The sequence below is a fragment of the Sinocyclocheilus grahami genome, unplaced genomic scaffold (assembly GCF_001515645.1).
Source record: "Sinocyclocheilus grahami isolate Dianchi unplaced genomic scaffold, SAMN03320097.WGS_v1.1 scaffold149.1, whole genome shotgun sequence".
Taxonomy (NCBI): domain Eukaryota; kingdom Metazoa; phylum Chordata; class Actinopteri; order Cypriniformes; family Cyprinidae; genus Sinocyclocheilus; species Sinocyclocheilus grahami.
The window spans coordinates 3,553,415-3,572,005 of NW_015505328.1; the positions used below are offsets into that span (position 1 = coordinate 3,553,415).

Genomic DNA, 18,591 nt, shown 5'->3' on the forward strand with positions numbered 1-18,591 from the left:
GGACTCTCCCTCCTTTATGCGTTTGAATGTTTTGCGCGTGACGCGAAACTTATTTTATTTTCGCGATGACGCCGAGAACACTGCATAACTGGGAGAAGAAAAAAAAACAATCGTGGTTTAATTTTAACACCACTGTTTGTTTTCGTTTGCTAAAACCGCATGCTTGGTACATTCGTGTGAATGGACAACATCCAAACAAGTGATGTCTTCTCCAAAAAGGCAGTTCGTCGTCTTTCAGACGCTCCTGTTTTGTGGGGAGGGAGAAAACAGAACAGTCACTGGCATTTTGATTCTGTATGAGAAGTCAAGTGGAGGGTGGGACAACAGCATGCCGCGGAGAAAGCAGCAAGCGCCGAGGCGATCTTCAGGTAAGCGGTGCATGCATGTTTTGTTTACTAATATTAGTGCATAGGGAGGGGGAAAACATACAATCACTTACACTTCTTCATCGTGTTGATTGAAATGCTTGCTCTTAATATTACCTGCATTATTTTTTACTTTTAATTTTAAATTTTTTTTTTGTACTTTCAGAGAATGTCAAAACAAAGGTAATCTCCTCAGAATGCATTAGATTTGTTTTAAAAACTAACGCGCCAGTAACTTTTTTTTTTTAAAGTTGTGCCAAATTGAAACTTCACACTCCACCGTGGCCTATATAGTCGAGTGAAAATGTAGTTTCAAAGTGCTCCAGTTCATCTATTTAGATGCGGATTGCCATCCTTGATTTGATGCTTGATTGATCGTCTGTCATGTGGCCGCCTTTGATCTATTCATTCCTGATAAGCATCAGTAAATCATTCACCATGGAAACACGCATGCGCAGTGCGGCTGTAGCCACTCAAAGGACAACTTTTGCCCCCGTCGTGCGGGAAAATAGAGAAAGGAGAGAAGATTTCGGCAGGGTTATACACTACTTTTTTTCGTCATTCAAAGAGAGGGAGAGAAAAGGGGGATAAGGGATTGCTGGGGCGTGTCGAGAGCACAAAATGTAGCAGAGAGAACATCTCTTCCCTGATAGATGTCACTGAGCAAGGCCTCTGTACTAAGATCTGTTTTTCTCAGTTCAGTTTATTCATGCGAAATGTACCTGTGCTCTTTGATGTTGTAAGAGAGAGCTGATTTCAGTTTTTAATTAATCTTCCATGAAGAGCAAGAGAGCGAACCTCTGATTTGTGATGAATGATGTTGGATTTCTTTTGGGGTGATTAAACGTAAAAAGCCATTATATTTTAAACAATTTTGGTGTATTGTACTAAGGGAGTTCTACTCTGTCCTTTTGGCTTTACTTTTTTCCTTTTTTTGTTCCTTCGCCCGCCCCCCCCCCATTTAATCTCTGTGACTAACAGGTCCATTCTCTCCCGACTGAAGGCTCTCTTTCAAGTTCAAGCGTTAGCAGAGTTACAGATCTGCAGAATTAGACTCTGATATTTGACTGATGAGGGAACAGCCGGCATACCAGACACTGCTGTAACTGAGGTCAACTAACAAGTGCGATACATAGTTGACGTTTCATTCATTTGCACTGAATAACTATTATTATTCCTATATTTTTACGCATACCTTTCTGTTCAGCGGGGGGAAATGGTGTTTTTAAGGGATTATTTCGTCTCCCTGGCTGTATGGCGAGACTGACATGGGGAGTTCGAAAGCTCACAGAGGTGAGATGGCGCCTGGTAATCTGACCTGGCAGCTCCTCCACAAAAACAAGCCATCAGCCCCCTCCACCTCAGCTGAATATTGATTTAATTTTCTCTATTCTGACAGGCATGTTCATCATTTGCTTTAATGGTCATTCAAAAGTTGGCAGGCTCATTGTTTCCGTTTTTCCCAGAGCCTGACACTTTTCCCCGCTCCATCAAAATAAAAATGTTAGGAATTATTGATTGAGGGAATAAAAAGAAAAGCCGCTTAACGTGACAAGGTGATTTGTTTTTACTAAAACTTCTTCCAAATCATTCAAGCGGTCTTATTATAATATATTTTTAATTTAGCGTTTTGCGCTAAAAGCACTTTCTACCTCCATTCCAATGCTCAACTCTTCCGTTATGCTCCACCTCTTTTAACGGATGACTTTGCCTCAATTTGGTTGCTATCATTGCCATTGTTTGCTCTGAGTGATTTACATGCATCGGCCGTGGGCTCAGGTCGTTTTGGTGCAGTGGGATCGGAGTGGCCCTCTCTGTGTTGGGCTGCTGCAGTCATTTGTATTTATTTGCTGGCTTTTTTCTGAAACGGACACAGGCCTCCCACGTAGAACACAGACTGTGTCTGTGAGTTTGAGCTCTAGCAGAGAGGAGAGGAGCCAGGGGAGGACTCGGCGATGAATGCGGTATCTCTCCGCTGCTCCAGGTTTCATTTGGTTTTGTGTTTTCACAACCTCCCACGCAGATAGAGACACGCTCGGTTTGCCTCCATTCCACTGCACCTCTGTCCTCTGGATAGCCGGAGCATAAACACCGCCATGAGGTGGTTTGCGATGTTTTTTGCTGCTTTTACTTTTCCTTCAGTTTCACTTGGGTAATTCTCTTTTTGCTTTCTTAATTAAATTCTATTCACATTCACGTTTAAAAAACAAACAAAACCGCAGCACACAAACACACTCGAAAGAAGAAAAATAAAACGTGAGGAGGGAGGAACCAGCACGGGGAGTCATTAAAACGCATTTTGTCCTCGGCTCCAGAGGCTTCTTAATTATCCGACATAAAGGTAAAGGTTCCTCTGCTGGCTTCATTATGGAGGAACCCTAATTATCTGAGCTCCTGATGGATTTGTGACAGGCTCTAACGATTAAAGCTGACAAATTCAGCGAAGTGTCAGGTCTGCAGCTGCCTTGATGTAATCAAGTTGATATTATACAGTCCCTTTAGCCTGTAGTGCTGAATTAACTAAATTTTCTGGTGCAGGTGACAAATGGACTTTGCTACCTGACTAATCACGTCACCGTGGCAATGCTGCCTAATGACCTCAGTAATCCAGGCTCTTAACCGCACCGCTGGCCCCAGAAAGCATTTGAGGCAGCCAATCAGAATGGCCCCTGCATTAGCCAATCAGGCCCAGCGCTCGGCAGACACGCCATTGTTCCGTCTCCGTGTTGATGGACATACCACTGTTCTGTGTCATTGGTCGCACCGCAGTTCGAGCTCTGAGTGTACCGACACACCGTGCTCCTGCTGACAATAATCGCACCACCACACTCTCGAAATGTGAAAATACTGTCAGAATTTGAGTGCCGTTGAGCACTCGCTTTGCTTAAGTCTCTCAGTGCAGCGTTACATACAAATCAGTCTGCTTTGAGAGCTGAATTTACAGATTATTTCATGTGCAGGGCTGTTACAGCTTAATTGTGATTTATATGTTTTTGTAGCACGAGTATGAGGTTAATATCTTTTATTTCCTCACACAGATTTATTATATTGCGTTAAAGATGTGGAGGTTTTGTTGTAGTCTGTTAAACAGCGTGGTGCCTCTCCATATTAATTCTCATATCTGGTGAGAAATGTGAAAGATTGTGAATGATCATTTCTCAATTTGGGATGTATTTGTATTAAGAGATAGGAGTTGACGGCCATCATTTGTTTTGCGTGTACGTCACATGATAGAAATAAATCTATAGGGATACATTTAGATGTCTTGTTCTATCTGTTTCTTTTTCTGTAATGCCTGTTTTCATGCTAGCAGGAAAAAAAATCTATCCGTAAGACGTGCGAATGCAGCGTGACATCTGGGCTCACCTTGTGTTGGCTTCGCTGGAGGGTAGACTCATCCGCTCTCATGTCATTAACAGGTGACATTGACCCATTTAGTCAATATTCATGTTGGGACCCACCACTTACAACTAATAGTTTAATTTGCATTTGGGGATCAAGCCAGTGGCCTATAGGAAATCAAAGCGTATCCAGTTATTCTGAGTCCCGAGCTTGCCGTTCCCCTTGTCCGAGATCGTGGAGGTTGAGTTTGATTAATGAAGATCGATGACAGGTTTTATGGGAAGAGTGGATCAAAATGAAAATATGTTGGGACTTTGCATGAGCCAAGTGTGACGGTACACAGTCTGCGGTAAACAGTGCTCTGCGGTTTTAATGAGCTTAGACACATTTGGGAGTTATCTGGTTTCCGCAAGTTTTGTAAAGTCTGAAATTAAGAATACTTCCAGACGTGTGTTTGTGCGTGAAAAAAGCGAGTGCATCTGCTGATAGTTGCTGAAAAACAAGCACACAGAGGACCGCAAAAAGCTAGTGTGTCACCAGAGGAGGTTTGGATTAGAGGTACTGTAGGATTATGGGAACTCAAAACTATCAAAAGGGCCAGCTGTGTTTTTTCTTACTCTTTCTTTCTCTCTCTCTCTCTTCTCGTCCTGTCTGTTTTGATCCCCCATGTTTCATTTCTCAGCTAATTTAGTCCACAGTGAGTCAGAAAGATGAGAGGGAGGGGGAAGAAAGACAAAAGAGAGAAAAGCTCAAGTCCTGACCCAGCAACGGGAGTCTCCAAGCTTGAGGAGTACATGGAGGTCAACGTGTACCCAGGGGAGCCTACGTCTGCCTTCTCTCTGTCCTGCCCTGCACTCATCTGTTGCTGCTTTCCCTTGCTTTTTTCCCCTGGCTCACAGGAAGGATGGGGTGTTTTTAGAGGCTCGGCGGAGTTTTCTCATCCCAGTATGCCGTTTTCCTCATGGAGCGCCTTATACATCCTCATCAGATAAAACACAAACGGCTCGGCCAACAGATCCGTGCCGATGTTTATAACGGGCCAGCAGGAGATTGAGCTTTGATGTTTGTGTTGTAGGATCTGAGGAGCGTGTGGCGTCGCGAAAAGGATGATGCTGTTTGTGACGTTATCTGATTAGTTGCGTATTTTTATACATGGCTTAGTTATTGTGATATTTCAGTGGTTGACATTTTATCAAGGATGGCCTTGCGCACTAAGGATCAAGCCTTGCGGTCATACATTCATATTTAGCAACATTAATTTTGACAGATGAGCATGAAACGAAAGGAAGCTCTTTGATGATGTTAAGTAAACACCCATGAAGCCCCCTCAAACTCGGGGAAGTCACGTCCTGGGACTCACTGTTTCTCCTCCTATCAACCACTGTGCCACTTCCTACGCAAAAGTTGGGATTTATAAAAACAAACTTGACTGGAAAATTTGCGCACATGCACGCAAACTCTGACCCATGCGTACGAACTCCTTTTCCTGTAGTGAGAAAATTAATGAAGTAAAAACAACGATTTTAAGCTCTGTTTTCATGTCGATATACACATTTACATTAAATATTCCGCTCTCATTAATGGAGATAAGGACTGAAATTACATAAAGTCCTTTACACAGAAGTTAAACCAAAATTATATGAATTTAGACATATTTGTAGTGGATGCGCTTGAACACTTTTCCTCTTTTAATGACAGTGAGGAGTGCTATAGGTGCACAATAATTCATCTTTAAACTAAACTGCAGATCTCATGTTATGAGAAAATATTTTTTAGTGAACAATGATCAATGATGCACACTTACTTCGATATTATGGTGGACACTGCTGGATTCAGTGGTCGAACGGTCCATTATCCGGATTGAGAAGGACCATTGATAATATAGGCTACTGTACAACCGCAGCAACAACCAACATTAACAACCGTTAATGTCGTGTGAAGACATCTCTGCAACATTATGAAAAGTACCGCTGTATTTGAAGGATAGGCTACAACTTGAAGAAAACGGTAAGATTTACACGTTTCCTTTTTAAAATGCTTTGTTAGTGACTCGCCGAGCCAAACAATTTTACACTGCAATAAATATAGGCCTATCTGTTTCCACTAAAAATAGCTAAAAGATGTTCACCTTATCAGCAAAACTGCATAAATGTAGTTTGATTTGAATTGTTTAAAACAATTGAAATACTATTTGGCCAGTGTAAAAGAATGAGATCAACAATATTTATCTGATAACTATTCTAAACAGTTTTTATTTTTGTATTTACCTTCATATATTTATTCTAAAACATAACAATGATATTGGATGATTTTAGCAATAAAAAATAATGTATGGCGCAAATGGCATTTATACTCCGTATCTCATATTTCCTGAATGTGTTTTATCTTTGACAGTGTTAAAAATGGTGTCATGTGGTTGGGAACATGCATGGAAATGATATGCAGATGAGGTTATGCATAGTAAAACTAGGCGTTGTAAGCTCCATATATGGTGATGTCGGGGTGGAGATGCACGTACGCACAATCTTCCCCTGTCTGGGTTTTATAAAGGGATTTTTGCGCAGGTTCTGGCGTACGCATGGTTTTATAAATCTGAAAACTTTTGTGCATATGCAAAATCTAGCTTTTGAGCGTACGTAAACTTTTAGGATGAAATCTACAGAGTTTTATAAATGAGACCCCTGGTGAGCATAAGAGACTTCAAACAGATTTTGAAAACACTTCTTATCAATGACAAAAAAAAATCTTATCAATGCTGACTTTGTTAGCGTGTGTATATATTTTGAAACGTGTAAGCTTTAGAATTTGTTTATTGTAATTAAATGGAAAAGATTAATGAGCACAGTCTTCAAACCTTCAGCGTTTGTGAAGCAACACTGAGGTGAGTAAAATGATGTCAGAGTATTTATTTTTGGATGAACTATCCCTGTAAATATTGTACTTTCACAAGCCGTGAGGTAACTAGGTTATCATGTCACCTGTGAAAACAAAGCGTGGTATTTGCTAGGCTGAGGAGAGTACAACAAACTCCCAAGTCTGAAATCGTCCTCTCACCCTTATGTAGTGGTGAATTATGTTCTTTATGCTTGGGAGTGGGATTCATGTTTGCTCGAGTGCGACCTTTGCCCTACAGGAACTAAAAAGAGAACCTAATCCCTGGGTTCCCCTGATGTGGCGATGTAAGAACGGAGATCCATCTCCCTCCACTCTTGATCAGAGGCGTTACGATTCTCCTCTATGAGCGCTAAGCCACTGGACACACAATGAGTGGATAAAGATAAGCCTCCAGCTTGTTGACACTCTCATTGAGCCCCATAATGCACTGCTCCGGATCGCTCTCATAAAGACTCGGCTCCCCTTTTTTACGAGCCGTCTTCAAACGGTTGCGTAAAATGCCTCGATTTTCTGTGTTTTTACCCTGACACTTTCATTGCTCGTTTTTCGTGCGGTGTTTAAGACTGCATTTGCAGTCCATCACTCCTAAAGCTAGGTAAAGAGCCGCGTGTCACCCCCATCTCCTGCTGAGGGTCACTTTTATTAGCTTCATTGATAAAAGCCTGCCTGCACACATAGACAATAGCTGGTAGATCCTCCAAGTGGCTGTATTTTTTCCCCTGTGTGTTTTATTTAACTGATAGGACACTGGAAAGTAATGAATATCATTTTTTCCTTTTTTTTTTTTTTGTCCCCACTTTTATGGTGCTGATAAGGCATCTGAGGGAACTATATAGCAAAATGGTACTGTATCTTTTTTAGATGGACAACCCAGCAGGATGGTTCCCTTTCTCACTATATATCATCGCCACATATGCTTTCTAATCTTTTCATCTTTTTAAGTGGGAGAACTTGCACAATTGGTGGCTGACTAAATACTTTTTTGCCCCACTGTATATGTTCAATCTGGTCTCAAAATCATCTTCTAAAATATGAATCCCTGGCATTTATATCTCAGGATCTTTGACAAACACATGCAGAGTTAATATCAGTTTTAAAATAACTAGTGCGACTAAAATAATGTCTGGTTTTCATTTCATTCACACACAGAAGCCCCGAGGGATGTGAACTGTATTTGAATCCTCCTCATATCCGTTAATAGATGGGCGTACATGTCGTGACTAGTCTCTCAGACTCAACTTTATAGGTATTTATAGTGATTTGGACACAATCACATTCAAATGCCAAATGCCACATGTTCTGAGAAGCCTAAAGCTTGTTTGGAGACGGACTCGCCCAGACAGTGTCAATCATAGCTTTGCTAAGCTTTGCTCTGAATCTTCTGTCTGAGAAACCAGTGGGGGGTGTCCTCTTCAAATCTGCCCCCACCTCCCCTCCCCTTCCTGTTTTTGCCCTCTTCTCTACTGGCCACCGCTTTCTTTACAAAGCCATATGCTTCCCAGTTAGACTTCAGTGTGTGCACGCATACACACGCAGAGGCTGCGACACGTATGAGGATCAACTATTAACCTTGTCCAGCTGACTGAAAGCCATACGGTTGGTGGAACTTTAACCAAGGGATGCATCATTGATCATTGACTTGTTCTGCTCGGCTCCTGAAGTCTGTGAGCTTGGGAACTTGAGATGAACAGATGTGCTGTAAAGAAGAAAAGTCAGGTCACTCAAAATGAGGAACGCAAACATTTACTCTTCCATTAACAGTTCTGGGCTTTATAAAAGCAAGACAAACTCTATCTAGGGAAGAATTAAATCAACAATAGAGGTTCCAGATCTAAGTACAGATTGAAAGTCTTGACATGTCAGCTCAGAAATTCAGTATCTCAGGCCTAAACCGGTTCTAAACTAAAACATTCCGATGTGTCAATCATATTTGGTGAAAACATAGGGAATTTTTTTCATTGACCGACAATAGGAGACAAGCGGTTTCAGTGTTCTGCTGAAATGTAGCATTGGCGTATGTGTGCGTCGGTGTGTGTGTTTGTGTGTAGCTCTTCACTAGCGCACCGTCTCCATGTTAAATTGGTTATGGCAGCGCAATCCAGCCCTACTTAGAGCCGTCAGAGCAGCCGCTGTGTGACGAGCCTCAGCGAGGACGTGTCATAAATACTGAGGTGTCGTTTCTTTCATGTAAATATACCTCTGTTTCAAGTATCGTCCGTCAATACTACCCATGGGGGGAGATATCTAGCTGCAGCACAAAGTGTGTGCTCTGGAGAACTGCAGCGGCTCCTATTAGGCCTAGTTTTGTCTGGGAGTAAAAGATACACTTTTTAAGGGGCATATATAGGGTGTGGTTTTTTCCTTTTTTTTCCCTTTTTTCTTTTTAAGCATTTCCCCCCTAAACTCTACTTTGAGTGTTTGTCAAGGATTCTTGCACCAAAAAATTGTAATTTAGTTTTCCATGACAATTTTCCACCCTTTATCAGATCCAGAGAATTAAAGGCAATATTAATATATACATAAACAAGGTAGTGTCAGCTGAGAAAATTGTTTTAGTTATTAACTATTATAGCCGTATTTTCTTTTGAATTACATGCACTAAATATTCATACTAATAATTTAGATTTCCTGTTTTTGCTTCTGTTCAAATGTTTGTGGTCATTAAGATTTGTTTTTAAAGAAGTCTCTTATGCTCACAAAGTCTACATTTGTTTGATGAATCGAATAATTTATGGATATTTTAATTTAACAGTTACATTGTGAAATATGATTACAATTTAAGTAATTGTTTTATATTGTAATATTTTGAAATGCCATTTATTCCTGCAATTGGAAAGCTGAATTTTCAGCCATTACGCCAGTCTTCGGTGTCACATGATCATTCAGAATCATGCTAATGAGCTGATTTGCTGCTCAAGAGACTGCTCAATAATTTCTTATTATTATCCATGTTGAAAACCGTTGTGAAGCAAATCTATTTAAATCTGATACATACTTGCTGAATAAAATTACAACAACAACAAAAATCTTACTGACCCCAAACTTTTGAATGGTAGTGTATGTAACTGACCTGTTGTGATTGTCTAACCTCTTTGCAAATTTTTCACTCTCAGTTATGACGAGCCAAGATGCTAAATTGTTATTGCTATGTCAGCAGTCATATGTGAATGGTTGACAAATCCATAATGATTTCTGAATGACCTTTTTTTTTTAGTTTCTGGAATTGATGTTGTATGAACCTGAAGGGTAGTTGGAGTATGTCTATATAGTATCCATTATGCACACTAGGAAAATTCAAGCTTTCCTTGATATGCCTGTTTAAATTACTGTACCTTAAAGGAGTTGGTACAGTAATTTAACCTGCCACTTTGCAGGTTGAGTGTGACGTTTCCAGACATTTGCATTCAAAATGGCGGAGTTTTGATGTTTAAGTGAATAGCAGCTCTCAAGCCGAATGTTAGGACACTGTTGTGGGACAGACAGTGCAGGCAGGATGGAGGGTGGAGGGGCAAGCACTGTCTAAAACCCATCACTCATTAGTTAATGATACTCTCCTCTCATTTAGCCACACCATTCTACCATTCCCTCCTTCTTTTAACCCTTCACAAATCAAACGTGGGGTCATCCACAGTTCACAACTCCCAGGTGGTCACGCTACCACGCCCTCGAAGGTCCGTTTGACGGCATGTGTCTGAGTGTGTGGTGTTCCCTAAACTGTTGTCCAGGTGCTGATTTCTCCACAACTTCATCGCCGCTGCTCTGTTTTTTGTCTCGCCGCCTGTTTGTCTGGTGTCAGTCTCGCGGCGTGTGTGCACGTGAGGTGTTTTTTGAGCCCGGTGGCAGATTTATTGCCTTTGCGCTGTTATTGTGGTGTAAGAGCTGAAAAGTGTCTCTCTGTTCCTGTCACTAAAATATGTAAGATGTTTTTCCTTCGTCTTTTAAGATGTCTGTTGATTGTAACCCACTGGTTGTATAAAGTTCAGGATTGCAGATGAAGACATCTAAAGAGCTCACCTCGTGTATGTTGTTTGTTTGTAACAGGATTTAAACATGTAATTCAACGTTCTATATAAGCCCCGCCCCTTGTGGATATTTGGACTAATTCGCGTTCAGCTACCAGTAAGAGTATAATAAAGGTTACAATGGTTAAAACCATATTAAATCCCAATTTCCTCAGTTCTGAAAATGTGAAAATTGTCGTCAAATTCAGTTTTGGTTTTGAAAAACGTTAGTCTGCGCGAACAATCTTTGTGCGGCTCACCTACGTCCATCCTTGAGCTTTTTCTGCAAACGGTCAACTAACAAAATGCAAAATGAAACCTCTCTCACTCCCTTGCTCTCTCTTCCTTTCCACAGTATCCTCTTTTCTCACACTAAATTTAGGTCACATCTGTAAAGACAATGAGGCTGATTTGAGTATTTCTCTAGTACTTCCTCTGATGTTTGGTTTTTGTCAGCGGAGACTCAAATAGACACGTTTGCATTTGATGTTTTTATCGTAGCATATCATTCTCCAAGTACAGTTCGATAGTTTCTCAGTAGTGATACTGTGTCTGTTTGTTTCCTCTCAGGTAACGAGAAAACCCAGAGCTGTGGAATTAAAGCATTTTACCCATAATCCATCTGACCTGGGTTTGCTATTCCCCCACCGCAAACCTTAAATCAATCTACAAATTCAGCTCCATGTCCCTGCTCATAAAAGAGTCTCCTTTTTCTCCTTTCAAAAAAATGAGGAGAAAAGAATGGGAGAAGAAAAAACAGCTGTGTAGGAAAGCAGGGACCTTATATAAAGGGCATGGTCTGCGTCCATGCCAGAAAAGCCTGATTTCCTTTTGCAGTGCGGCCATACATCAGAGGCCCTCCCAGCTGGACTGTCACACTCTGACAGAATGACATGTGTCATTTATCAAAGGGGCCAGAGCTTGGGAAAACTCATATGACAAAGCCTGGGAGAGTTCATTCCCCCTTATCCACAACACACACACACACACAATCCATCTCTCTCGTTCTTTCACTCTCTCACACACACAATTCCCTCCCACCTTTTCGGCGCTCGCCTGTTGCCAAAAAATGAGTCTGTAATATTTCTGTCATCTACACACCAACTTGCTGTTCTTTTCCCCTCTCTCTCTCTCTCTCGCTCTGCTTCAAAGTTTTTGCCGTGTATTATTCTCTTCAAAAGCTGTTTTGCAGTAGCAACCCTTAATCCGCATAATTCCTGCGTTAATTACAGAATCGTGTGTATTTGAAGTGATTAAACCCAGCGTAATGAAGCTGAAGCTCTCAGATATCCTATATTGTGCGAGCGTTGCTCTGCTGGAATCCATTCATCATTTCGAGCAAACTTCATTCTTAAGTCTACTTGCACCAGCTGAGAGAGAGAGTGGGAAGGAGAGGGGTCAAATATAGTTCACACCGCTGTGTACTACTCTACAGGGCACATTCACCCATCACTCAAAATGTGCTTTCTGTCTCTCACTCTGAGGGGCGGGAATAGATTAATTCCACAGGCTCTCAGCTCTGGGTTCCAGCGCTGCACGGCTGACCTTCGACCCCTTAAACGAGCTCTGAATATGTGGTGTATAATGATCCTTGCGCTGTAAACATTTAATGATGCAAAGACTTTCATGGGAATCTTCGCGTTCCCCACCCAGAGAGAACGGCAAAGAGAAGATCCTTTTTATGAGTTTAAGTTTTGTGAAGTATGACTTTTCATACAGATCTGTGCTCAGAGCACGAATCTTTGTGCCAAGTACCAATCTTGTGTCTGAATTGGACACAAAACATCTCAACAACAAAGTGCTGGAATCATGACGATTGGGAAATTGAGCCATGCTGCTTATGTAGGTGATACAAAGTTGAATCTGGCTCACTCTCAGTACAAATCTTCTGCTCTGACAAACGATTCATACTCAGATTACCAGTTGTTGGCGTCGAGTGTGAATCTTTTGCTCAGAGTGCAAATCTGGCTTGCTCTAGTTATGAATCTTCTCCTTGGAGAGAACTATTTGAGCTCAAACATTAATCTTTGTATGAGTCTTCATATAAATCTTTGCTCTGAGCATGAATCTTTGGGCTAAGTACCAATCTTGTTCTGAATTAGACATAACATCCTTGTTAAATGTAAACATCTATAAAACAAATAAGTTGGCAAATAAAAAAGTAATTTGGCAAATCGTGCTTATGTAGGTGAAGTTGAATTTGGCTCACTGTAAGTTCACTAATGATTTGTGCTCGGCGCAAAATATTCATATGCAAATGACCAATCTTTTGCTCAGAGTCTGAATCTTTGGCTTGAAGTACAAATCTAAACCATGTCGCTTATTTGAGGGATTCAGTGTCAAATCTGGTTCGCTCATAGTGTTAATCTTCTGCTCGGAACAAACTGTCTTTTCATCAGAGCAAAAGATTCATACTCCGATTAGCAGTCTTCTGCTCAGAGTATGAATCTTCTGCTTTGAATGTGAATCTCTTGCTCAGAGTGCAAATCTTTTACATTATACATTAAGCCTTAGTGCGAAAATGAATGTGGCCGATGCCATTCCCCCTTCTTCCCCCATCCGTCCCGAGTACGAATGTTCATTCCAAGTACGAATTAGTTAGAACTAATTAGTTCATTCAGATACTTCATTCGCAGGTCATTTTGTGAGCTCTTGTCCTCAGGATATGAAAATTATGAATAAAAGATGGAAAGAACAAGATTAAATGAATACAAATCTGTACTGGTACGTGGTGCTGTACGACGTCATCTTCCCTTTAGGAGGAATTCTAATAAGTTTGTTCAGATACTTCATTCACAGGTCATTTTGTTGAGCTCTTTTCTTCAGGATATGAAAATTATGAATAAAAGATGGAAAGAACAAGATTAAATGAATACAAATCTGTACTGGTACGTGGTGCTGTACGACGTCATCTTCCCTTTATGAGGAATTCTCTCTCTCTCTCTCTCTCTCTCTCTCTCTCTCTCTCTCTCTCTCTCTCTCAGCAGGTTGCCGCTCCTCCTTTCACGAATTCTCTTTACTCTCTCTCCCCTCCACTTCGCCTCGCGTTCCCCTCCCTCGTGGTGGTGGGGCAGGCCTTTTCATTTGTCTTCATAAGCCTAATTTATTTTTGCAGCCAGATGTGAGCTGACAGGCATCAGTCAGTGGGGCCGTTGGTCCCCCCCACCATTCTCAGGTCAGCAAAGCAGTCACGTCTCTCCGTTTGACTGAGTCCCCCATCAACATTACACAAGATGGATGTGTCTTTAAAGGCCAGATTGATTGTGGATATCAGAGTTATGGCATCATTTATCATGGTGAATATTATTTAGGTGCAGGGGAAGAACAAGAGAGAGGAGATGGAGGGGGGACGGCGTATTGTTAGAGGGCAATTGGAAGGCTGTGAAAGTTTAATTGTGTGTGTGCATGCGTGTGAGCGGAAGGAGAGGTCGTTTGTTTCGGGAAGGTTTAGCGAGTTTTGCTATGCTTTCGCTTCTGCCTGGGAATATCATGTTGTGTTGAGGGATGAGCTTTTTGCACTTTTTCCCCTCTCTCTCTCTCTCTCTCTCTCTCTGTTTCTCTCTCTCTCTCTCCCACTCACTCGCTCTGTCTCTCTCTCTCCCACTCACTCGCTCTGTCTCTGATGTGTTGTTATTGATTGTGTGTGATGTGGGCCTCTGTGTGATTTAGTGCTCCTCTCAGGACCCTCCATACACTCCGCTCCTCTCTCAGCCCACTTTCACGCCCGTCACAGAAGCTTCTGGAAAAAAAGAAAGAGTCTCCAGCTCTTTGTGTGGCTGGGCCCAGGGTCAGAGAAGAGTGTTCAGGACACCAACTAACAAATTTATAATTTTCCGTCCCTCAGCTTCAGTCTCTCAACGTGTCCAAGCTGAGGTGAGGCTTATTGTTAGATACAGCAACATGTTTTCCTTTCTGCTTTTGTCTAGTCATCTTTCATCTCTCTTTAGGAAGGTGGGATGTTCTATAAGACACATAACGTCCGTATTGTGAAATGTGAACAATATAGAGCAGTTGCAGCAGATGGCACATATTATCTGACACATTGAGACATGGTGCTCATGTGGGCGACACGGGTTCAGATCTTGATTGTCACTTTTTTTTTAACCTATTCCATAATTGTTTTTTGTTCCAACTTTTTTTTTAACATTTTTATTATTGTCTGTTTTAAAGTAGTATATTTTACTATATTTTCTTTCTATTACAATTTTTATGGTCCTTTTCCACATTTTTTACTTACCTCTTTTTATTTTATTTTTGTTGTTATTAGAAGTTTAAAAAATTATTTAAAAAAATTTGTATAATTCAGTATTTTTTTCTAGTTGTTACTTAATACACTTATTATTATTATTATTATTATTATTATTATAAATTTGCCAAATGTGTTTATCCAAAGTATTTTTAAAGTGCATTCATGATATGCATTTTAATGTATGTTTATTTCCTAGTAATCAAACGTGTTAGCTAGTGTTGCTATTGCTATGCTCTCTACCAGTTGTGCTACTATTTTCTATTGATTTAATTTTTTTCGCAACAAATACCGTGGCTGGTCCATCCGTTTTTTTCCCTGCTTACCACACTGATGTCATTGACTCAGGAGCCAGTAGTTGCCCCTGAGCAGACCAAGGTCAAACGTAACACCAACAAGCCCTTCTCAGAGCAGCCGGGAATCGAACGAGCAAGAGAATACAGATGACATCAGACACATTTCTTTTAGTCGTTTAGGCAGCAAAGGGTAGACAGTAGAGAGAAGAGCAAAACAGCACGTTTTATGGGACGGTATGGAGGATTATTTACGACAACGGCCCCTTTTTTTCCCCAGCGTAGAGATGCTCTTTGGAGCGCAACCTGATATTCAGTAGTAACAGTCTGGTCTTCAGAGAGCTGCTAAAGTTTACAGTGCTCTGACCCTCAGGGGCCTCCATCACAGATCATATAAAACAGGAAATCAGGAATAATGTTTTTAATTCTGTGCTCTTCTAGAATTACAGGATGTTGAAAGACAAAGTTCCAGAGTGTATATGTGTGAAGGGGCTCTGACTGTCCATATTTGTCTGTAATCTACAGGTTTTCAGTGGTTTCACTATGTATATACGTGTGCGTCCGGGGATCTCCGCCAAACGGCTGCTGCCCATATTTGTCTCTCACATGTGCAGGGTTTCCCGGTCAGGGAAGGGTCAGGCTCTGGGAATGTATGTGTGTGTGTTAGCTGAGGGGTGGGATGACGGCACTGGCACATTTGATTGATGGGTAATTGTGCAACCAGAATCAGCTAGACTGAACTGGTGAGGTCACGGCCCCAGAGAGGAGGTGCTTTTGTCCTTCTTGCTTTTTCTTGTCCCTTTTTGTGACGTCTTGCCATTCTCTTTGTTTTTATTAAATATTAGTAGTTTCTTTCTTTCTCTTTCTTTTTCTCTTTTTCTCTCTCTCTTTCTTTTTCTCTCTTTTTCTCTCTCTTTCTTTCTTTCTCTTTCTTTTCGGCTGACCATCTTCTTTTCCCTCCTCCCCTTCACTGTTTTCTTTGTCCCTCTTCCCAGGATTCCTCCTGTAGATTTTTTCTTTTTACGTGAATTATTTTCTGTAGTCGCATGTTGATTACGGCCATTCATCAGAAGTGTCCTCTTTCAAGAAACTTTTCGACAAAGTGCTCTCATCGCAATCGCTTTTGTTATGGTTTAGACCTTAATCTATGATCTGCTATCAAACCCTGTTTGTACTTTGCTGCAGTCATATTTTACCCCTCAGAGTTAGGAACTTATCACGCTGAGCGATTGCTGGACGCTCTCCTCGCCGCGCTCACAGGTGCTGAACGAGCCTTGCTTCATGGATGTTTTGCCTCTGATTCACTCCAGATTAGATTACAAACAACCCACCTCTCACCAAACAGCTGCATTTCAGTCACAGATTTGACAGAAAGTCTTTAGCTCGTGATAAATAGGACAACCACCACAAACGTGTGTATCACATTCCTGCTAAATTCAGTTTCTCCTTTGCTACTTTTATAAATAAAGTAACAGGATTAGGAAATATCACTCACCAGTAAGATTCAAACACAAATTACTGACGTGAGAACCAGGGCTCAATGTGTCGCAAACCACTCAGCCACGGCTCTGATGTAAAGTTTGTCTTTGAGAGGTAAAGTTGTCTATTATAGCCGAAGCTCTCAGCGGTCTGACAGGAATGAGGGAGGAAGAGTATGAGGCAAGAGCCGTGGAAGACAGGAGCGTGTTGATGAGGGTCGCACTGCGTTCGTACTGCAGGCTCTACTGTTTTTCATCTTTTCTCTTTCAGAGCAGCCTGATTTATGGTAATTATCCATATTTAGGATCATCTATCAACTGGTAGTTGCTAGGCAATGGGAGCAGCTGCTGTGTGTGTGTGTGTGTGTGTGTTTGGGCTGGCGAGTTTTCTGTCAGGTACTCGGCTCAGGTGATGGCCTAGTAGAGAGACTGTGCTGGGGGATTTAAAGAGACAAAAAAAAACACAATTCCTTCCTTCATCTTCGTTTTCTCGCTCTCTCTTTCTCCCTGTGTGTGTGTGTGTGTGTGTGTGTTTGGGCTGGCGAGTTTTCTGTCAGGTACACGGCTCAGGTGATGGCCTAGTAGAGAGACTGTGCTGGGGGATTTAAAGAGACAAAAAAAAAACACAATTCCTTCCTTCATCTTCGTTTTCTCGCTCTCTCTTTCTCCCGCTCTCAGTTTCCGTCATAGCTCCCTCCGCATGGGGGTTCTCTGTCTGTTCTGACATTGTTGTGTCTCTGAGCACCAGGGTGGATATGGTGTGTTATCTGTTTCTCGGCGAGGGCACGGCGTAGGGGAGACATACTATATACGGGCGGCGTGTTTGGACTCCAAACCTCCCGGTTTAGCTCAGGATTAGGAAAGCTTTTGAACCTGTGCGACCGAACGCAAGTGATTTTTCAACTGAAAGAACTGTTTCCCCTGTAAAGGGCCAGATGGGGACGAGACTGCAGTGCTTAGGATATAATGGCCATTGTCTCACGGCTGGGCTGTTCCTCTATGACAACAGCGAAAGGTGATTTATTGACTGCGCCTGATGCCACGACAGCCCGCCAACCACTACGACCAAACCTGGATAGAGAGGAAAAATAAGTCACAGAGAAAGCAAGTACATAGAAACTGAAAAAAAACACTGCAATGCAGGAACAAGCAGCAGGAGATTGAGGATAAACAAACAATATGAAATATTTGTGTTTATTTTACAGCTGAAAAGATTATTAGAGACAGCTGCATGGATGGTTGGAAAATCACTTATTGAAGTCATTATTGATTGCAACGCACATGCAGGCTTTTTTTCTTCTCCCCCCTCAGATACCAGGATCAAGCAGAACCCCTGGAAATCAGGCCTGTTATATTCATTCTTCTCTCGTCTGACTGCTAGCGTAGCTCTTCAACCCGGTTCAAGGGAACCACAAGTCCTGCTTATCGAAAACACATTTTAATTATGTGTGCGAATGGGATGTACTAACAATAAAATTAAATGTCTGTTTACAAACATTGATTTACCTCAATTTCATTAATTTTCCAAGCGATTCAAATATTTGATTTAATATCTTTGAATTCTGACCGAAACACACGTGTGTGTCAGATGCGTGTCGCACGCAAACACTCTATCAACAGCGCTAATTACAAGAAGGTAATTATTTGTGGAAGTATTCAGGTGAAGATTGAGGCACCTTCAATTACTCCGCAATCATGAGTGCTGTTTAATTAGCTAACATGCACTCGTTTAGCCTCTCCTTGTTTACTCGGCTCTCCGTAATTCACTGTGTGGAGCTTGTGCAATAACAACATGCAGCACAGCTGCTTCACTCAGACTGGAAACGTCTTGGGGTGATTCTTCACTTAGGGGAACTTTTCTGTCCCCTAGGATGAATTTAATGGAATAAAAACAATGATTCTATTCTTAAAGGATGTTACAGTAGCTTTCAAAAAAAATAAAATATATATATATGTGTGTGTGTGCGTGTG

The 18,591-nt window shown here is 41.5% G+C and overlaps 1 protein-coding gene across 1 annotated transcript in view; it reads left to right on the forward strand.

The window, feature by feature from the left end:
• The first annotated feature begins 280 nt into the window (after positions 1-280).
• Positions 281-18,591, forward strand: part of tshz1 (teashirt zinc finger homeobox 1) — a 37,329-nt gene continuing 19,018 nt past the window's right edge. Inside the window, exon 1 of the mRNA XM_016281380.1 lies at positions 281-368. Within this exon, the coding sequence (XP_016136866.1) occupies positions 329-368 (40 nt within the window). The 5' untranslated portion in view covers positions 281-328. The remainder of the gene's footprint in view (positions 369-18,591) is intronic.